General features: G+C 39.0%; 2 protein-coding genes across 4 annotated transcripts in view; both read right to left on the reverse strand.

The window, feature by feature from the left end:
* Positions 1-18,993, reverse strand: part of LOC144463678 (receptor-type tyrosine-protein phosphatase C-like) — a 100,465-nt gene extending 81,472 nt beyond the window's left edge. Inside the window, exons 1-5 of one of the 3 annotated variants that reach the window (XM_078168902.1) lie at positions 18,914-18,993; positions 13,716-13,751; positions 11,302-11,514; positions 11,013-11,147; positions 10,745-10,768 (exon numbers count right to left, since the gene is read on the reverse strand). In XM_078168902.1, coding sequence (XP_078025028.1) covers positions 10,745-10,768; positions 11,013-11,147; positions 11,302-11,514; positions 13,716-13,751; positions 18,914-18,968 — 463 coding nt within the window. In that variant the 5' untranslated portion in view covers positions 18,969-18,993. Of the gene's footprint in view, positions 1-2,059; positions 2,174-10,744; positions 10,769-11,012; positions 11,148-11,301; positions 11,515-13,715; positions 13,752-18,913 lie in introns of those variants that run through there. The other 2 variants (XM_078168903.1, XM_078168908.1) reach the window with 2 other exon arrangements.
* Positions 4,206-8,547, reverse strand: LOC144463680 (receptor-type tyrosine-protein phosphatase C-like). Its single transcript, XM_078168911.1, has 5 exons — positions 8,214-8,547; positions 8,048-8,108; positions 7,158-7,269; positions 5,645-5,682; positions 4,206-5,334 (listed from the first exon to the last, which is right to left on the reverse strand). Exons 1-5 carry the CDS (start codon positions 8,439-8,441, stop codon positions 5,297-5,299), a joined length of 477 nt encoding a protein of 158 aa, XP_078025037.1. The 5' UTR covers positions 8,442-8,547; the 3' UTR covers positions 4,206-5,296.
* Positions 18,994-21,755: the final 2,762 nt, after the last annotated feature.

Below are 21,755 nucleotides of genomic sequence, written 5' to 3' on the forward strand. Positions count from 1 at the left end.
AATCATGTATTAAAATATTAACATGATACACTGTACAGGAGAAGGAGCTAGAAAATGCAGCTACATTTTTTGATGTTCAAAAAAAAAAGGTTCATCATTGAATTCTACACCTTCTAAGTACAGATAACACATGTATTTTATAATCTACCTGTCGCCTGTTATTCAGCTGTGTTAGACTCTCCTCTGTCTACTAGAACAGAATGTCTCACTGGAGGATGCCCCAGATCCCAATGAGTTTCCCACAGAGTTAAAATAAGTTGCCCCTCTTTTCCTTTTAGTTTACATAGAAACACTCAAAAATAACGTTCTTCCACCCACACTCCACCAGTCATCTATTACATTGTTATTAAAAAAAGACCCACTCAATTGCTCGTCTTACAGACCTATCAGTTTGAGGAACTGTAATGGTAAAGTGTTTTTTAAAGCCATGCATGCACTTTACCTTGAACTGTTCTTCCTCATATTATTTCCGATAACTAAACTGAGTTTGTTCACGGCAGACAGCAGACAGTCCAATTTCAGTTTGAGACAGCTGTTTAATGTAATCTCTACTAAATCTGACATCTATCACCAGAAGCAGTATGCCAAAAAGACTTTACTGATAGGGTACAATTATATATACCATACACTTAATGGGTATGAATTAGGCCCTTACTTCATTTAACTAATCAATCTTATTTACACCAATCCAACTGCCTCAGTTTATACCACTTCTATCCTCTGATTATTTTCCAGATAGAGACCAAACAAGGAAATAAATTAGACCATCTACTTTTTGTCCTGGGTGAAGAGTCACTTTCCACATCTCTTAGATGAATAACAGTATGCAAAGTGTCACACTGTCTCACTTTATGCAGATGATCTATTATTATATGTTATCAAGCTGCCTTGACTGTACCTGAAGTCAGTTCTTGGAGAATTTGGAAAATATCAGGGTAAAAACTTAATTTAAACAAAAGTGAAGACTTCCCCATCAGCAGGTATGCTAACGAATATCGTAATTTGACATTTAATCTTTCAGCTAATTCATTTACATAGTTACATAAACTAGATATACAACTAATTGTAACTCAATCATTACACATTTTAAAAAAGTGCCTGGGTATTTGTAACATTTGTATTCACTCATCTGTGTTAAACAATCATCTTTATCAGACAAAGGCTTCCAAATTTGGTATGACAAGAGTATACGTAGCATTAGGGACCTGTATATTGATAATGCTTCTGCCAGCTTTGAAGATTTTTCCAGAAATTTGGCCTGACTACTATTGTTTTTTTTTCCTTCATTTACAAATCAGGAACTTTGCACATAGAGAGGTTTCTAATTTTCCAATACCTCCTCATTATAATGGCTCTTTCTAGGGTTCATACCTCTTCTCTGTGCTCAAGATTTGCCTTAATACAGTTTAAAATGCTACACTGGCTATACCTCTTTTAAGCTTAAATTGCAAGAATATTCCAAAACTTTAGGCCTTATTTGTGACAGCTGTAAATTGACCCCAGTCACCATGGGGTCTTTCTTAAAACTTAGTACTCTCTGGTCATTCATCATTGCCTTTTCCTCCTTTAAGCTAGATGCTGAAATCTATTTGAATGAAAGGATGTAATATCTCCATCAAACAGATCAAAGTTGGAAAAAATCAGATGCATCCTCAACGGCTCCATTAAGAGATTTTACAAAACCTAGAACCCATTTCTAAACTATGTAAATAGTCTACCTGACCTGGAACTACGAACTCATATCTCTACATGTGGTCCGTCCTAAAGGTACTTAAATACACTATGATGCAAGTGTTTTTTGTTCTGTAGTTTTCTGTTTTGTTTTGTGATCTCTGTTCTTGTTCCTTTTCTTACATTTTTCTATGTATTTCTGTACATATTCATACCTTAAGATGACAGTCTAATGTTATGTCTTGTCTGGTAAATGGAAAAAAAATTTTCAGATAAAGGGGTAAAAAAAACCGCTTTATTATTATTATTATTATTAGTAGTAGTAGTAGTAGTAGTATTTTTAAAAATTAAGAAGGCCATTATGTTTACATAGAAGATTGTTACTTACAATTGGCCACAGCAATGATCCCAGCCCAGAGCAGCAGGATCTTGAGATGGACACTTGCCATATCCAGGCCTTTGCACACTCGATTTTGTCCGAAGCTGTGGCACGTCTGAAAATGAACACGACCTCACGTTGTGTCAATCACAGTTGCACACTGACCCCAAAACTCTAGTCCCTTACTTTAGCTGTGGAAAAGGTTTGGTTTTCTGCATTTTTCTCATCCGTCTGAAGAGCTGTTTGACCAGTTAAGGATCAGTTAAGAAAGTGTGGCAGTGGGACACATCCGTGACAAGACAGAGGAATGGGTCGCACAGTATCCTTTCATTCCTCAGATAGCTCACGTTCAACAGGTCAGATAGTAATAATCAGATGGATGATGATGAAGAGGAAGAAGATGTGGACCACATACAGATAGAGAGCGAAACAGAAGACAGAGACGGAGGACACCTCAGCCCCTTCATGCAGCTGTGGTGCTAAATGCGCGGGGAGAGAGAGTGGTGACAGATAAATAACTCCAGTGGAGAGAAGCAAGAGAGGAAATGGGTGTTTTGATTTTATCTTGTGTTGCGATTTCATTTTTTTTTTAAGTTACATGTTTCAGTACAGCTGAGCAGAGCATCAGTAGATGTTTAATAATCTTTATTTCCATTTACATAAATGAGGGGAGCAGAATATGAATATTATGTATAATAGCATATGTAGAAACATCTCTCAATATATTGCAGTTCAGCACAACTCTACCTCTAATTAGGATGCTAATGCTAACAATGATATAATTTTTGAGTAAACACCTCTATGACAGTTTTAAACAACTGAAAAGAGGCCATTAAGTGTATATTTTGAAGCTATATAATCAAGATTTTAAATGTAAAGATATGTTTTGTCCAAATTGTCCAACTGTTCACCTTTGTTGCTGGCTGAATGTGTTTCATTTACAAATCTACATCCACTGATACACTGATAAATCCAGCTAATGTAATCCAGTATAAAATGCATGTAATATTAGGATGGATTATCTGTTTAAAATAAAAATGGGTGGGCATAATCTCAACAAGTACTCCCCAGTATTCAGAAAGTCTCACAATTTCCCAGAACCTAGAAATAAGTTAACATTTCATCACTCTCGATTCCCTCTTCTTGAAGTCAATGGAGTTTTTGTTGGACGCCTGAAATAAGATCTGTGGTTCACATAAGCTTAAGAGACGTTAATGTTTTGTTCTATGACATATGTCAGTCAGTTAATACCCTACTATTTTTAGACATTCAACCATGGTGTAGTCCATTTATAGCCTAATGTGAGCTTTTTACCTCTGGGGATTGCATTTTACGCTTTAAAAATCATAAAAGTGGTGTTCATTTGTGGAGATTATCTTGCTGAACAAAACAGCTAAGTATCATAAAACAGGACATGCTGTAACTTTTGAGCAACGCTGAAGGTGGCCAAGCCCGACCAGTCGCAGCAACAGCAGTGTCACACTTGCAGCTCTGGACCAGTTGGGCCATTTGGAAGAAAGGACTTTACTTAAAAGGTCCATTGAGCCTGTGCGTCCTCTCACCAACAACGTGTTAGTGTTAGTGTTAGTGGAAAAGGGAGGCATTTCCCACTGAATTTACTGCAAGAGCTTGGACTTTTCATTTTGATCAGCAACTGGCAAATGATACCAGCTTACTGGTAAGTATATTTATATAGCTTCTCTTTTTTCTAGAGTGTGACGAACATAATATGACTGATGCTAGATCAAACATTTCAGGTTTCGATAAGTTACATCCTGCAGTGAAGTTAATGTGATTCCAATTATTTTTCAGTGATAGGCCATCTTAACATAAATGGGCTTCTTGTGGCTACCATAGACTGTAAAAAAAAGAATAGATGGAGACATCATGACATCACCCATTGGTTTGTGGATCTGCATTTTGGCCAGCAAACACCTAACAAACAGCCTGTCACTCAAAGTGGTCATGCCCTTAATTATGCATAACTTTAAGTCTTAAAAAAATTGGTGAGTAACATAGAAATTCACCGCCCATACAGTTGTCTTGAATGTTTGAAGTACCTATAGAGACCAAAACCATTTTTTGTACCAGGCTGTAAACATGTTTATTTCTGCTGTAAAGTTGGAAATTTTGACATGGGGGTTGATGAGGCTTCTTTCACTTCTGGAGCCAGCCTTAAGTGGCCATTTAATGAACTACATTTTTTGGCAATTGCATGTTGACTTAATCTTCAGCCCCCCCAGGTTGGTGGCTTGGTGGCTACACAGAATTAACCAGACGTCCTCCAGATTTGAGCATCAGAGGGCATCATTTCTCAACTGCATGCAGTGGAAAACGTGCATGATCATTTGTGAAGTACATTTGCGTGTTATTTAAATAAATTCCATATTTATTGTGCATTGATAAAATAGTTGATTTAAAAAAACAACAACTGATTACCTAAACCAAAACTAAAACAAAAAAGGATTAAACTTGATTTTTTTTTACATTCCCAAGCAAAATAGTATTTTATTTTTGAGTACAAAGCAGAGGCTGGTCCGATACAATGTTCCATTTAAAAACTGTGATATGATAATAATGATAATAGGCACCATAAATATAAAAGGCAATACTTCAAAAACACATACAAAAAGCAACAACGCTAAAGCAGACTCTAAAACTCTACAAAATCTCACATCTGCAAACTTAAAACTTCAACTGCCTGCTGGTGCATCTACAGGACTTAACAGCTGCTGCTACTTTTATTTACCTTACTGATCAAAAAAATAATAATAAAAGACAATATGACATGATAATAACAGAACAATAAAACACAGGTTATGTGTAAAATGTATGTGTAAAAGCCATGTACACTGTTCACACAGCCATCGACCCAAATGCTTTGTTCACTTTTGACTTGAGCGCTCGATACTCAAAGCAACTTTTATGGTCGGGATCTAAAACTTTGCAATGTTATTTCATTAGTCTTAAATTGTGTAACCTTAAACTTGACCAAGTTTGTCTCATCATCTCATCTCATGTCACCAAGATTAAAATTTTAACGAGAAAATGGCAACTCCAACAAAAATAACCACTTAACAACATGTCGTACCTCTGTCAAGCAAAGCATCATCAGTCTATCCTATCCTAATTAGACTATTGCCAATGTAAAAAGAGTAAAAGGCCTACTATGGACTGGCAGAAGTTAGAGGAATGATGATGATTTGGTTGGCAGCTCCATCAGGCCTTTCTTCATCAGCGTTTGTCTTAACGGTGGTGTTGATGTTGAGGAACATTAACATAAACTACAGAGGCAAGAAAAGGAAATAGTGCAACTTGTTGTATTCTTCAAACTATACAGTTCATGTCATAGTTGAACTATATAAACATATTTTTTCAAAGTTTCTTTGTTTTTATGATTTAAAGTTTTATGCAGAAATACTGTTGTGCTCTAATACAGAATTCCTAATGGATGATTTCAGTCAGTGTAAGTATTCCATTATAGCAAGTGATGTAATAACCTAACAGCTAAAACATGATTAACATTTTGTAGCTGCTGAATGTGATTACTGTTTGTTATTCTCTCAGAGAGTTAAAAACAAGAAAGCTACTCACTTGCTGTTTGTTCAAGCATCATATCATCATTCATGTCACTGTGGAGAAAAAAGTGAAGATTGGTTGAATAAAACAAAGATTTATATTGAATATAACAATACTAGTCACTGAGCTATTAACAAACTTGACCAATGTGGGGGGGTGAATTCCTGATAATGGACACCTCGAAGGGCATTATCCCGTTTATACCATGGTCACTTACCAAAGAAATAAAAAGTAAGACTATTTATCTATATTTTTATGCTTTTTGCAATCAAAATATTAATTTTTTCACAAGCCATAACTGATCTTCCCTGATAACACTTGAGGGTTTATCTGTTACCTGGAACAATCAATACCTTAAGGTTCTTATGCAATGGAAACATTATTCACTGCTGCAGTTAGTAGGACAAACTTTAGATACAACTTAGCGATGGGAGATATTTGAAGTCCACTAAGTTCATAAAACCCTTGGATCAGCTCTTAGCCAGAAAGCTAACATTATGCTAGCAGGATTTAAAGTCAATAACATTGCATATGATTGACAAACTGTGAATATAATCTAACAGTATGCTTAACAACAAGACTAGATAGTTATCCAGCCATGTCATTGTCCCCAAATTTCACGATAAATGGTACACCATGTGTAATGTTACTGTTCACCGCAGCCTGAAGTGGCCTGTTGAAAAGCAAATGGGATGTGAGATGATTGCTTTGGTTCACTCTCCATCCTATAGTGTTCAGAGCATGAGGCACTAACTACACTCAGTGTTATACAGTGTCAGATTTCAGGCTGGTACTACAGCCAGCATACTGATTTAGAATGATAGTCAGACTGAGCTACCCAGTAGGTGTCCATTATTAGTTTTTAACGCCCTGCAGCCAATCAGAATCAAGTAGTCACCCAGACCTTGGTATAACAGAGGTTATTTGCTTCATAGTTATGGGTTAGAAGGGGCATGCTACATCTAGTAGGTTCAGAAAATTGCTGTCAGCACATTAAGTGGTCATGTTTATTGTCAGGAGGCTTCCTCCAGTGGCTGTAGTAATTATGACTGGAGCAAAGGAGGAGTCCGGTGAAGTAACGTTAGTATAAAGAATGAGACAGTCTGTGTAGGGAGGAGGTCGGGGTGGTGGATGGGTCAAACAAACACCAGGGTTTGTGTCCCGTGTCAAACCAAAAGCCATCATTGACTTATTTTAAGTGACTTATGTAAGTTCATCACACTATGTTTTGTAACAGTCTTATTTTAATCCAAAATCGTAACGTTTTCTCTTAACCTCACCACATAGTGTTGGCACCTAAAACGTAATAAAAGTGAAACAGCTCCCGATGACAACTGATAACGGCCATTTAATGGGTTGATAGCAGTGTCCTGGACCTATTAGATGTAGCAGGCCCCTTCCTTCAGGCCCCATACGGTATATGTGAAACTGATAACCACTGATAAGGCCCGTTAAACCAAGTGATAACATTTTAAATTGATGTAAAAGTCAAAGTGATGAAGGTGGTGAGACGCGAAATGATCTTTACTTTCTGGACTTTTTGCGCCACAGAATGTAGATCTTGTAGACCACCACAGCCGAGGCCACAGATACAATGATGACGACGACGACCAAACAACCAATGAGAGCTTTAGAATTGTCTGTAAAATAATGGACATAACAGAAGAATATCAAAGTTGTGGCATTTATGTCTAAAGGCCCAGACACACCGAACCGACTTCAGAGAACTAGCAGTGATAAAAGCCCCCTGCTCTGTTGCCTCACGTCGACAAACCTTAAACCATCAGCCAACCAGCACGTACATTCTGCACATGTGTGAGAGAAAATAACTTTCAACACCAGCAGACAGCAGTCGTCTGTAATCGTCATACAAAAAGGGATACTGGAAGACCATGTTGATGCTAGTTAGCCATTTAGCACATTACGAGCACAATTAAGTGTTGAAAAAACAAAACATATTTACCATGCACCAGTGAACAATAACACAAACCATCACAAACTGCCGCTACAAAAGAGATGAATGGCTAAAGAAAAACAGTTTCACTTTATGTAATAAGCTTGATTTGGTATCACTCCCTCCTGACTTGAACTTTTTACTTTTTGTTTACTTTTCTCACTTTTGCTTCTCCTCTCAATCAGAATGATTTCATTCACCGACGGGCTCTGCAGTTACTGACACAGATTTAACATGCTGAATCTGCAGAAAAGAGCCGACTAGTGCAGACGAGGGCCAACGGTGAAGTGACAAAGGGCCACAGATCCTCACCACCAGCCCAACATTGACCAACGGCTGAGCGTCGGCTCGGTATGTCAGGGCCTTAGGATATATAAAAAGTGACTGTGTACTGTTTGTCAAAGCAAAATGCATCCAAATGATTTAGTTGAACAATTTGTGGCAGTAATTAAACCAGCACATACAGGAAGTGGTCACAGTTATTATCTTGGGGTTGCTGTAATGGTGTCCGTTGAAAGCAAACACCTGGAAACACAGAAAATCCCTTCATCAGGAATTATAGCATTTGAAGAAATATGAGGATTAAAGTTGAAATTATCTTCTGAAACCAAAAATTAGGATTATACAAACCTCCACTTCATATTCCGTTAAGTAGCTTAGATCTTTAAATTCAAATTTGCAGTGTTTTACTGGAGGCTTCTCCCCCTGAAGGGCACCATTATAATACAGATGTGCAGTGTATTCCTTCTTAGGTCCATTAAAGCGTTTTCCATAAGTACAGCTTACTCTGACCACGTTATGCTCCGGATTAGTCCAGTCCACATGAGGAATATCTTCTGGTTCTGTAAGAAACACCATACTTTCCTTCAGATACAACAATATGCTTACTCACAGTCAAAGGAATATTTCAGTTTGCTATAACAGCAGTTTGAACACCAATTAGCATCATTAATGTGTTGCTCTGTTGGTAATCAGTCGTGATGTAAAGATAAAATGTGCAAAGCAAAGAAAGATAATTAATCTTACATGGCAAACAGCTTGTTATTAACTCAAAGTAAAAACAAACAAAATATACAGTACAGGCCAAAAGTTTGGACACACCTTCTCATTCAATGCGTTTTCTTTATTTTCATGACTATTTACATTGTAGATTCTCACTGAAGGCATCAAAACTATGAATGAACACATGTGGAGTTATGTACTTAACAAAAAAAGGTGAAATAACTGAAAACATGTTTTATATTCTAGTTTCTTCAAAATAGCCACCCTTTGCTCTGATTACTGCTTTGCACACTCTTGGCATTCTCTCCATGAGCTTCAAGAGGTAGTCACCTGAAATGGTTTTCCAACAGTCTTGAAGGAGTTCCCAGAGGTGTTTAGCACTTGTTGGCCCCTTTGCCTTCACTCTGCGGTCCAGCTCACCCCAAACCATCTCGATTGGGTTCAGGTCCGGTGACTGTGGAGGCCAGGTCATCTGCCGCAGCACTCCATCACTCTCCTTCTTGGTCAAATAGCCCTTACACAGCCTGGAGGTGTGTTTGGGGTCATTGTCCTGTTGAAAAATAAATGATCGTCCAACTAAACGCAAACCGGATGGGATGGCATGTCGCTGCAGGATGCTGTGGTAGCCATGCTGGTTCAGTGTGCCTTCAATTTTGAATAAATCCCCAATAGTGTCACCAGCAAAACACCCCCACACCATCACACCTCCTCCTCCATGCTTCACAGTGGGAACCAGGCATGTGGAATCCATCCGTTCACCTTTTCTGCATCTCACAAAGACACGGCGGTTGGAACCAAAGATCTCAAATTTGGACTCATCAGACCAAAGCACAGATTTCCACTGGTCTAATGTCCATTCCTTGTGTTTCTTGGCCCAAACAAATCTCTTCTGCTTGTTGCCTCTCCTTAGCAGTGGTTTCCTAGCAGCTATTTGACCATGAAGGCCTGATTGGCGCAGTCTCCTCTTAACAGTTGTTCTAGAGATGGGTCTGCTGCTAGAACTCTGTGTGGCATTCATCTGGTCTCTGATCTGAGCTGCTGTTAACTTGCGATTTCTGAGGCTGGTGACTCGGATGAACTTATCCTCAGAAGCAGAGGTGACTCTTGGTCTTCCTTTCCTGGGTCGGTCCTCATGTGTGCCAGTTTGGTTGTAGCGCTTGATGGTTTTTGCGACTCCACTTGGGGACACATTTAAAGTTTTTGCAATTTTCCGGACTGACTGACCTTCATTTCTTAAAGTAATGATGGCCACTCGTTTTTCTTTAGTTAGCTGATTGGTTCTTGCCATAATATGAATTTTAACAGTTGTCCAATAGGGCTGTCGGCTGTGTATTAACCTGACTTCTGCACAACACAACTGATGGTCCCAACCCCATTGATAAAGCAAGAAATTCCACTAATTAACCCTGATAAGGCACACCTGTGAAGTGGAAACCATTTCAGGTGACTACCTCTTGAAGCTCATGGAGAGAATGCCAAGAGTGTGCAAAGCAGTAATCAGAGCAAAGGGTGGCTATTTTGAAGAAACTAGAATATAAAACATGTTTTCAGTTATTTCACCTTTTTTTGTTAAGTACATAACTCCACATGTGTTCATTCATAGTTTTGATGCCTTCAGTGAGAATCTACAATGTAAATAGTCATGAAAATAAAGAAAACGCATTGAATGAGAAGGTGTGTCCAAACTTTTGGCCTGTACTGTATACATATTTACCATGCACCATTGAACAATAACACAAACTGTCACTGCAAAAGAGCTCAATGGCTAAAGAAAAACAATCTCACTAAAGGGCCTCAGGTGTTTGATTTCATGTGAGGTTCCACTAAAGGACTGAACAGTGGTTTCATTTCGGCCTTTGTCTGTAATGTTTATGATGTAGTTGCCAGGGGTAGAGCTTGTCATCATGTCAATCCTGAAGCCAGAGGTGATGGTTGTGACATTGTAACAAAATGAACAGTTAAAAAACCTCATAGTTAATATAAACCTCCTGATGACATCTTTCAGTCTCAGACAGTTTGTTCATGTAGATGCTGAACATGAATCCAAACACTTGTACACTCACTGTGCAAATCTATCTTCACAGAGAAACACTGGAAACCAGTATAATAAGTACAGGAGTAAAGATGAGGTTTATCTAAAAAATAATACTGATACTCACACTGTGGAGGGGCCTTTGTGGTGGCTGGAGAACACATTGAAATGAGATTAGAAAAGGAAATGACAAAATATTAATCTATGATTATAAAACTATAAAATACTTTTCCAAAGCAAGTAAAGCAGGTGTCTATATTTTGTGAACTTCTTGTAACCTGGTCCTCAGCAGTGCCAGTGTTAGTAACCGTTGCCTGTGCTTATATTAATATCACAGTCTTATCACAGTCCTCTACAAGAACAAATAGAGGACTTGTAAAAGAGAAAATTCCAACCTTGGGTGGTGGGAGTCACAGTGTTGTTGGGCGTGGTGAGTGGACGTGAAGTCTGGCTTTGAGTGGTGTTTGCCTGAGGGTCTGTTGGCTTGGTTGTGTTTGAGATTGGGGTGTTTGCAGGAGAAGCAGCAGAGGCTGTAAGATGGAGAGCATGCTGGAGATCACCTTCAAGTACAAATATTTTACTGCCAGTAGTCTTACCTGATATAATGCATGTATCAGCTTTATCAAGTTGAATGCAACACTAGTGATCCCCCAAAAAACTGTAAACTGAGGCTGAATACGTTACCAGATGTGGTAGTTGAATTAAGTTCTGCGCTTGGGGAGATTGAGGTGAGGGTTGGCGAGGTGACTGGAGGTGTGTGGGCAGTTGCTGAGATGTCTGTAGGCATGACAGTGGTTGCTGTCATGGTGCGTGGAGGTAAGGTGCTGACAGTTAAGATGGTTCCTGAAGGTAAAGCGGCATTTGTGGCAGTGAGTGGAGGTAAGGTGGCTGAAACACCTGCATTCCAAGGAAACAAAATCAGGCCAAACACAATATCACAATGCTAGTTCCTACTTCATTTAAAAGTGCTACATGTGCTTTCCCTCCAACGATGATGACCACATAAATCCTGTTTCCTCTTGTTACAAAGATGGTGTTGCTTCTTATCAATCCTTCACCTTGCTTATGTCTGCTACAGTTTTCTTTTAAGTAGGAAAGAAGAGGTGAGAAAGAGCGTAGTGGCACTAGGCAAGAGTACATTTCTATCCAGATGTGGAAAGGCAGAATGATGTGTTTAGTTGGACTCAGTTGAGCTTTACCTGTAGCTGTGAGTAAAATACTTCCTGCTTTTGGACTCAATGCAGTCTTCCTTTGCCAAAACACTAACAAGGTTGATTTAAGGTGGCCGACCTTTAAGGTCCAGTGTGTAGGATTTAGGGGCACAAACTGGCAGAATTGAAGTACAATATAATAAGTATGTTTTCCTTAGTGTATTATTGCCTGAAATTAAGAATCACAGTGTTTTCGTTAGTGTAGAATGAGCTGTTTATATCCACAGTGGGAGCAGGTCCTTGGCTATGGAGATTTCCATGTTGCTCCGCCATGTTTATACAGTAGCCCTAAGTGGACAAACCACACACAGGCCATTTGCCTTTTCACATTGGCCCCTGTAGTTAGCAGCCCCTCCATAACGAGAATGTCACAAAAACAGGGACTTTGTATTTAGTTTTTTCACTGGTTTAAATCACCAGGTCCATTTGTTTTGGGGAGGAAGAGACCAGAACAATGAACACAGAAGGAATTCAAACGGTTTTCATCTGGTTGCAATCTGCAATCCTCACCACTAGATTCCACTGAATCCCCCTAAATCTTACACAGTAGACCTTTAACAGGGTTGTGTCAACAGTGTTACACTGATTGCATAACGTTGCGTCAACAGCCACCTAGCATAGCTTCTTCACAGAGTAAGTTTGTGTCAACAAACTGTTATAAAATCAGACTTGATGAAGAGATTATTTGAAAGACAAGTCTGACCTCAACTGTGATGACAAGTTTCTGTAGCTTTCTAAGATAAACTGTGGTTTATTTCTATATGAAGCCAGAGTTAAGTGAATGAGATGGACTAGTTTTTGAATTTTCCAAACATCGTCACGTTCAAACTGATTCTTCTTCTTATCACTGATGACAGTGGAATACCTACTATCAGTAAATATTAGCATTCATGTTTCACTGGCTGGATAATCAGTGACTTACTTGTTCCTGTGGTGGAAAAAAAAAGTTGCATCCGCACCACACTGAGCACTTGCAAAGTTTGACTCGTCTAAATCCTAACAACACTCAACTGCTGCTTTTCTCTAATTCTGATTCTGATGCTGTAAATTCTCCAGACTCATTTGAGAATAAATATCATAACTAAAGATCTCAGATAAAGTATAGTGTGACACACAACCTGGAAAATAACATCTGTACTGAAATCTGTCTTGTTCCTAACTTAGATTCACTTTGCAGGCACTTCAGACAAGGAAGCAAAAATGTTAATATATTCAATTTTGTAAGCCAGCAATGAATCATTACTATAACTCCATGAAAATAATACACGTAAACACTACCTCACAAACACTAATAAAGAAATTAAAGGGAATACACCTGTGAGTAAAGCTGATAAGGGCCATTACTGTATGTGAATATCACACTTCTTCCTGCTTTGGGCTCAATATGAATGAAAATCGCCACACAGATTAGCTGCATATGGACATAAGTATTTCATACTATTTTGACAAAGCAAAATGTTCTGAAATGATCACATACTAGAATGTAGTCTACATGTCTTGTCCATAAATAAGTGTAGGTAAAGGTAACCGTGGCCCCACACTCCTCCATCAAACAACTGCTAACTGTCATTCACACATGTAATTTACTGTGCAGCCTTGGGTGAGCCAAGTCACTAAAATGGAGGCCAAACTGCTAAATAAGAGTGAGAAAATATAATTATGCAACTCATTGTACATAGAGCACATTATTTCTATTGGAAGAGCTTATTCATCTGGTGATTCTGCTGGCGCTGGTGCTGCCATTGCCATGAGGACTAAAGAGAGTGCTTGAGGTGAATGCATTGCACAAGGTATAGCACAGTCAATGTCATAGTCACAGTTAACATTTTATTCATTATAACAACAATTAAATGTTATACAGTAGGTTACTTCTGTATTGCCACTCACTGTTGGTTGTTGATCCTGAATCATCAGTGGATTGACCTGGAAAAACAAAAGATGAGCAAATAATTGCACTTTTTTCCTCATTAAGGAATACAGTGTAGTGCATAGAATGTGCACAAAAAGAAAAAAATAAAAACATCAACAAACAGTGATTTGTTCTTTATGTGAAATTTTATTAGCTTATAAGCTTATCTGACAGAAAAAACTCTTCCAGCAGGGCCGAAGCATCATCAGGTCAAAAAGAGGAAAGCAACTATTTTTCATCTGAAGTTCTGCATGATAGCCTGGAAATCCAGACCCAAATCTAGAAAGACTTAGGGTCTGGCCATGAGTAATGAAAATGGCCCAATTCGAGGGGCGGCACCAAGCATGCATTTGTAAATATCACTGCACGCAATTGGATAACACTACGACCAATCAGAACAATACACGGGGTGACGTATACCCTTAGCTACCAGCGGAGCTAACTGGCAGATTAGACTCTTGCTGTATCTGGTTGGCAAAACAGCAAAGGAAAGACTCGAACGCTATCTTCTGTTCCTCTTTTAGAGAAAAAGCCAAGTCTAACTCGTTCATTGTAGCGGCCAAAGCCGTTTCAAACAACTGGTGTTCATCCGTAGCCATCTTGCAATGTTTACTGACTGATTCTGGACTTGGTGTCGCAGCGCTGTCGTCACCTGTTTAGCTCACCTCTGGCCCGCCTATATCAGATACACCGATGTGATTGGTGCAGCTCTGTCTGTCTGATAATGAGCATCATTACTGATTGCCAGAGTGACTCGCTGAGCAAATTCAAATTGTGCTCTGGCGAGAACTCTGGATATCCAGGGTATCTGCATGAGGCAGCGCTGTACAACCTGGTTGCTATGACAATGCGGCAAAGAACCACACTTGCTATTTCAGAAGGCAAACCGCTATTTCCTGCTTTGCACTGAATCTCTCGTACTCACAAAATTAGTTTCGGTTTCGACTGATCACTATTTCGTACTGAAGCTCAAACGTCCACAGTGGCCTTTCTCTCTCATATCTTCAGTTTTAATTAACAGAATTGACAGCAGGGAGCAGGCAGAGGAAGTGACTTGCCACAACAAATGTGTCCGATTCTGGCTAAAGATAAAGGCAGATATTATTCCTCCTTTCCGTTATGTTGTCGGATAATTATACTAACAATCCAAGCCTATCTATGTGAAAAAAATGCACTTTTAGTGGACGTATTTTGATGTTGTTTGACGCTGCCTGAGTGCCCTATTATTTAATATAGCGCGCGCTGACAGGCTAGTAGATCAGAAAATAGGGCCCAGGTTGAAAAAAATGTTAGTTCCCCTTTAATAGCCACAGCCATGCGAAATGGTTGCGCGTGATAACAGCTGTTTCTGTTGGAGAACCTCGCCAATGCGAGATACTGTGACCAAACACATCCAGATGACACTAAGATAAAGACGGTATGTTTCACAATCTGCCATATGTTTGAAGTTTTTCTGTTCCCCTCCTACAGTACTGAGCTGTGGTACATCAGATAAACCGGAAATACTAACTGTGGTTAGTCGTCAAACTCTACTTACAGCTACTGATGTGACTGTGTTGAATCTGTCATGACAGAAAACCAACTTTTACAAGCTGCACAACACATAAACTTCAAATAAGCTACTGATTCAGTCTGTGTGACCTCAGAGTAAAATAACCTGAAATATGATGTTTATCATCATTATGCTGACTATTCCTTTGGTTGGTGGATTGTGGGAATGTTTTCTTGAATGTGCAGACAATCCTGTGTCTGAGAAGTTTGAGCAGAAAGCTAAAAGATGTCATATTGCCTTGTCTCATGTTCATGTGGTTTTTACTAGTAGTGAGCTTGTGACGCAGAGGTGAAAGTCAGAATTGATCGCCGTAACAGTGTATGTCCCAACAAGAAAAAGTTACATTAGTCTCTCGATTAAAGTTATGGCTTTAAAGCAGTGGTGTATGATAATTGCAATGGGCCCTAGTGCACACCAATATGACAGGCCCTAGTGCTTGCTGTTGTGCACATGTTGTCTCCTCACATGATCAGAGACTTGACATTGGATAACATCAACATACATATGACCCAACACCATCATGACATATCTGTGTGTAACAAAAAATATCAACGAAAATAAGGAAATAAGAAATTACTAATTTAATTAACAACTTTAATATTTGATTTGTAATAATAGAATAACCTTATAATTTTGATACTGATGCTATTGACTATTTTACAAAAAAAGACAAATAAACTCGATGGAGGTGGGTTTGCCATTTTCAAAGGCATATATAGCAAATGGCACCATTTTTTATTTAATAAAAGTTCGTTTTTGAACACAGATATATTTTCAAGGTGAATCACTCATAAGGGCCCATTTTCCACCCAACGCATTGTTGGAAGGCCCACTCTTCCTATGGGGCCCCCACCTCACAGGCCCCAGTGCAACCACACTGCCTGCACTGTCTATATTTATGTGCTGAAACAACTCTAAGCCAATATTGTGTACATTCACATCTGCATAGTTCCAATAAGAGAAAAATGCAGGTGTTGAATGTAATAAATCATTTATCAAAATATTAACATGATACACTGTACAGGAGTGGGAGCTAGAAAATGCAGTTACATTTTTAAAGGTCAGAAAAAAAAACATACGTTCATCAGTCAATTTCTAAAACACCTTATAAGTACAGACGATGCATGTATATTATAATCTACCTGTCGCCTGTTATTCAGCTGTGTTAGACTCTCCTCTGTCTACTAGAACAGAATGTCTCACTGGAGGATGCCCCAGATCCCGATGAGTTTCCCACAGAGTTAAAATAAGTTGCCCCTCTTGTCCTTTTAGTTTACATAGAAACACTGAAAAATAACATTCTTCCACCCACACTCCACCAGTCATCTATTACATTGTTATTAAAAAAAGACCCAATCAATTCCTCGTCTTACAGACCTATCAGTTTAAAGGGCCAGTGTGTAATATTTGGCATGGTTTATTGTCAATCTGAATCTGAATCTGAATATTCTACCCATTAATATGTTTATACAAGTGTATGATCGCTATAAAATAAAATTCGTTTGGTTTTTGTAGCCTCATAATTATGCTTTTATATATATATAGCAAGGGCCTTGCTTTAGAGAGGTCGCCATCTTGCGCCGCCATGTATGTAAGGCAGACCGAGCAGACAATCCAGCCAGCCACAGTTGAATTGAACGCTGCAGGTGGGAAATATGAGGTGAGGGTTTACAAAGTGAGTGGAAATTTAGATATAGATATTTCTACATTTAGATATAGATGGCATGTTACACACTCTGCCCTATCTTTGAGTTTTTCTGTTCCCCTCCTGCAGTACTAAGCTGTGGTAAATTAGATATACCGGAAATACTAACTGTGGTTAGTGGTCAAACTCTACTTACAGCTACTGATGTGACTGTGTTGAATCTGTCATGGCAGAAGACAAAATTTTACAAGCTGCACAAGAACTTCAAATAAGCTACTGATTCAGTCTGTGTGACCTCAGAGTAAAATAATCTTAAATTATGCTGATCATCATTATGCTGACTTGTAATACTTGTATATTATGCTAAATTTGTAAGTCCCTACAAGAAAAAATTACATTAGTCTCTCGACAAAATGCTGTGGCTTTAAAGGTTTGCTCATGTAGATGTTAAACATGCTCCCGGGTGTGCTGAAACAACCCTAAGCCAATATTGTGTAAATTCATATCTGCTTATTTTCAAATTAGAAAAAAATACAGGTGCTGAACGTAATAAATCATGTATTAAAATATTAACATGATACACTGTACAGGAGAAGGAGCTAGAAAATGCAGCTACATTTTTTGATGTTCAAAAAAAAAAGGTTCATCATTGAATTCTACAACACCTTCTAAGTACAGATAACACATGTATTTTATAATCTACCTGTCACCTGTTATTCAGCTGTGTTAGACTCTCCTCTGTCTACTAGAACAGAATGTCTCACTGGAGGATGCCCCAGATCCCGATGAGTTTCCCACAGAGTTAAAATAAGTTGCCCCTCTTGTCCTTTTAGTTTACATAGAAACACTGAAAAATAACATTCTTCCACCCACACTCCACCAGTCATCTATTACATTGTTATTAAAAAAAGACCCAATCAATTCCTCGTCTTACAGACCTATCAGTTTAAAGGGCCAGTGTGTAATATTTGGCATGGTTTATTGTCAATCTGAATCTGAATCTGAATATTCTACCCATTAATATGTTTATACAAGTGTATGATCGCTATAAAATAAAATTCGTTTGGTTTTTGTAGCCTCATAATTATGCTTTTATATATATATAGCAAGGGCCTTGCTTTAGAGAGGTCGCCATCTTGCGCCGCCATGTATGTAAGGCAGACCGAGCAGACAATCCAGCCAGCCAGAGAACGCGTTTCGCGTGTATAAATGAACCAACGAAGACAGCGGAAGGAAGGAAGAAGGAGGAGGAAACAGCAGAGAGTGTTAGTAGTTCGTCGATAGAGAGTAGTGAAAAGTTTTTTTAGTTATAAAGCTTTGCACATAGAGAGGTTTCTAATTTTCCAATACCTCCATACTATAATGGCTCTTTCTGGGGTTCATCCCTCTTCTCTTGCCTTAATGCAGTTTAAAATGCTACATTGGCTACACTTCTTTTAAGCTAAACTTGCAAGAATATTCCCAAAGGTCATCTACTTCGGATCTTGCTAAAAACCTAGTCCTCTCTGGTCATTCATCATTGCCTTTTCCCTCCCTATTTGCTAGACACTGAAATCTGTTTAAATGGAAGGATGTAATCTCTTCATCAAACAGATTTACATTTGAAAAATCGGATCTTGATTGAGAGATTTTATAAAACCTTGAACCCATTACTAAACTATGTGAATGGTCTACCTGACCTGGAACTATGGACTCATATCTCTACATGTGGTCTGTCCTATAGGTGCTTGAATACACTATGATGCAAGTGTTTTTTTGGGTACATATCTATACCTTAACAAGATAACCTTAATAATATTATGTGTTGTATGATAAATGGAAAAATCTCTGTAGAAATAACGTTTTAAAAAATCTTTTCTACATCCTAAAGTCTTAAAGATGACAGATACAGTCACATGACTTCACAAAACACTTTTGTCTTTCCTTTGTCCTATTATTTAAAACAGTTCATGACATGAAAATAGAAGATGGTTACTTACAGTTGGCCATAACAATGATCCCAGCCCAGAGCAGCAGGATCTTGAGACCTGCCATGTCCAGGAGTTAGGGTGTGTATGGCCACACACCATACAGTATGATCAACAAATAGGATGATCAAAGGGGCAGACATCTACCTCACCTCTGGTTTTGCTATGCTGCTGCGGACAGGAAGTCCTCTTTTCTCTAAACCTTGCACCTCTTTGCTCAACAGCATGGTTCGATTTATGTGGTTTTTGCTGAGTGCAGTGCACCTCTGGTTTCAGACTCAGGGTTTAATCACAAATAACAGACACAGTAAAGGGAGTAACAGTAGATGTTAAGTAATCTTTACTCCCTTTTACATAAGCAAAGGGTCAGAATATTGTGAATAATATATACTATAGTATATATAGAAACATCTCTCAATACTGAGATAATGATTTTACCACACATTTTGAAGCCTCACGGATAGTGTGCCTCTTGCAGATGGACGTAATCACAACACACAAGTACTCCCTGATATTCAGAAAGTCTCAAAATGTCCTCCCAAAACTGTACTGATTTTGTCTCTTTTTAGGAACATTTAGCACCAGTCTGCATGCATTTCCAGCACAATGGTGAAATTCAGAATTTAAAGGGAAAGCACTGACATTTCAAATCTGGGTTCAAAGGAGAGAGAATCACCACTTGTTTGGGTCTTTTTTTTTATTTTTTAAATTTCCCTGATCTAAGTTTTGAGAGCAAATACTGGACAACATTAGCTTTAACACCATGTCAGTGTTCTTTCTCTCAGCCTCCTTTTCGGTGTTTCTCTGCTTTAAATACCTGCTTCTGCTCTCTCACATCCACTTTTCTCTCTGCCTTCAAAGTTACACATGTTTGACGTCATAACAATACCATGAAAAGGACATGTGACATTACAATTTCTTTGGAAAACCACAGAAGAGGGTGAAAATTAGTAGCTGGTTCTATAGCTGTATATCTATAGAAGTCTTTTAACCATATGCTGCTCCCTCTGGCATGTTCAGTTTGTCGTAAACAGGAAAAAGGAAAGGAAAAAGGTGAAGAGATAGAAGGCAGCAGAGGAGCCATGGAGGTAAATAAGAAAGGATCAACTTAAGGCTTTAGAAGGCAGCAGCTTACATTCACCTAACATTACAGCTATCCATCATATAGCCCCATGTTTGAATATGAACAGCATCTAGTAGTTTACCAAATAATGTTTTGTTGACTCTAGTGGACTCAGTGGCAGACGGAGGGAGGGTAGCTGGAAAAAGGTCCAGTGGCAGTGCTGGATCTTACCTGTGTAACAGCAGCAACAGAAAGTTTGCTGATCTGGCAGGGAGGAGTCCAACACCTGGAGGTGGGGTTTGCACTGGCTGGATTTGGCTGCAGCCACTGATGAGGGTCAGTTTGCAGACCTCATGCCCGCTCTCCTCTTGGTGAGGTGGTCTGTCATGACAGGAAGTGAGGCAGACAACACAGTGGGATTCCAGGCTCCAGCTAACATTAGATACGTACATAAACGTGAACATGAAGCCGCGAGCCTTTGGCATCAGTTAGCAGAGGGCTAGACTGTTAGCAACATTTTCTCTCCATCACTGAAACATCTCTTTGACACTGGCGCACTGGCACACATGTTTTGTTTTATTCATTGTCAGACTGTCTTGTAGACTCTCTTTTTGATAAGTCTGGGTTGCTTTGCAGTGTAGATCAATATTTTCTCACTTCGACCTCGTCACATATCAACGCTTGGTCATCTGCTTTCCATTTTTGGTCATCAACTTTCCATGTTCAGTGACATACAAGGTACCATGGGTGCGATAATGGCTATAACCATGGGTACCATGAGTGCGATAATGGCGTTAAACTATTACGGCAACTGGCCGCTTATCATGCCGACATGAAAGGACGACTTTGTTCGTCAGTGTCCAGCAACTTCGGAGTGAGACCAGGTTGTGTATGCAGTTGTTGCCAATGCTGGAATAGCAACTTTCTCTGCACGACTCTATGTCATTAATTCTAGCTTTCACCAAAGGGACGTGCACACACATCTGCATTTGTGGAGCAGCCAAGATGAACACCATCTCTCTGAAATGACCTGTGATTGGCCAAAGTCTCTTGTCACGTGATTCCAGGCTCCAGCTAACATTACATAAATGTGAACATGAAGCCATACACCTTTGGCTTCAGTTAGCAGAAGGCTAAACTATTAGCAACATTTTTTCTCCATCTCGGGAACACTTAAGTGAAATTGACACGTTTTGTTTTGCTTATTGTCAGACCCTCTTTTAGACTTACTTTTTGATAAGTCTGTCTTCCTTTTTTAGGGTTGCTTTGCAGTGTAGGCCAACACATTCTCACTCCGACCTCATCACACATTGGTGTTTGGTCATGGACTTCCCACGTTTTGATATTACATGCAAGGTACCCCGGGTGCGTTGGTTGTCGACATTCTGGTACACTGTGCCAAGTTCTGCCTGCTATATGCATTGTCGTCTTTCAAAATACACTTCCATATCATGCGGACATGAAAGAACAGCTTTGTTCATCAGTGTCTAACAACTTCGGAGTGATATCAGGTTGTGTATGCAGTTGTTGTCGATACTGGAATAGCAACTTTCTCTGCAGGACTGTACGCCATTAATTCTAGCTTTCACTCAAGAAGAGGTGCACTAGTTTTCTCTCAGACCACTTGAATTACCAAATGTCTCAAGTTTATTATGGGATTTTTGTCCAGTGATGCCAACATAAAACTTCCTACCTGAGCTTAAAAGCAGTTTTCCAAACCTGAGGGCACAATCAGAATATTATCTCAAATGGCAGTACTTGGATACACAATCTTTTATTTAGAAGTTTAAA

The sequence above is a fragment of the Epinephelus lanceolatus genome, chromosome 6 (genome assembly GCF_041903045.1).
Source record: "Epinephelus lanceolatus isolate andai-2023 chromosome 6, ASM4190304v1, whole genome shotgun sequence".
NCBI classification, from domain to species: domain Eukaryota; kingdom Metazoa; phylum Chordata; class Actinopteri; order Perciformes; family Serranidae; genus Epinephelus; species Epinephelus lanceolatus.

Bases quoted from the DNA above. Each gene is read 5' to 3' on its own strand.
- LOC144463680 (XM_078168911.1), bottom strand. From the start codon at position 8,441: ATGGTGTTTCTTACAGAACCAGAAGATATTCCTCATGTGGACTGGACT. The intron at 8,109-8,213 runs GTTTGTATAATC...CTGTGTTTCCAG, and splicing joins TAACGGAATATGAAGTGGAG to GTGTTTGCTTTCAACGGACA. The intron at 7,270-8,047 runs GTATGTGCTGGT...ATTATTTTACAG, and splicing joins AATAACTGTGACCACTTCCT to ACAATTCTAAAGCTCTCATT.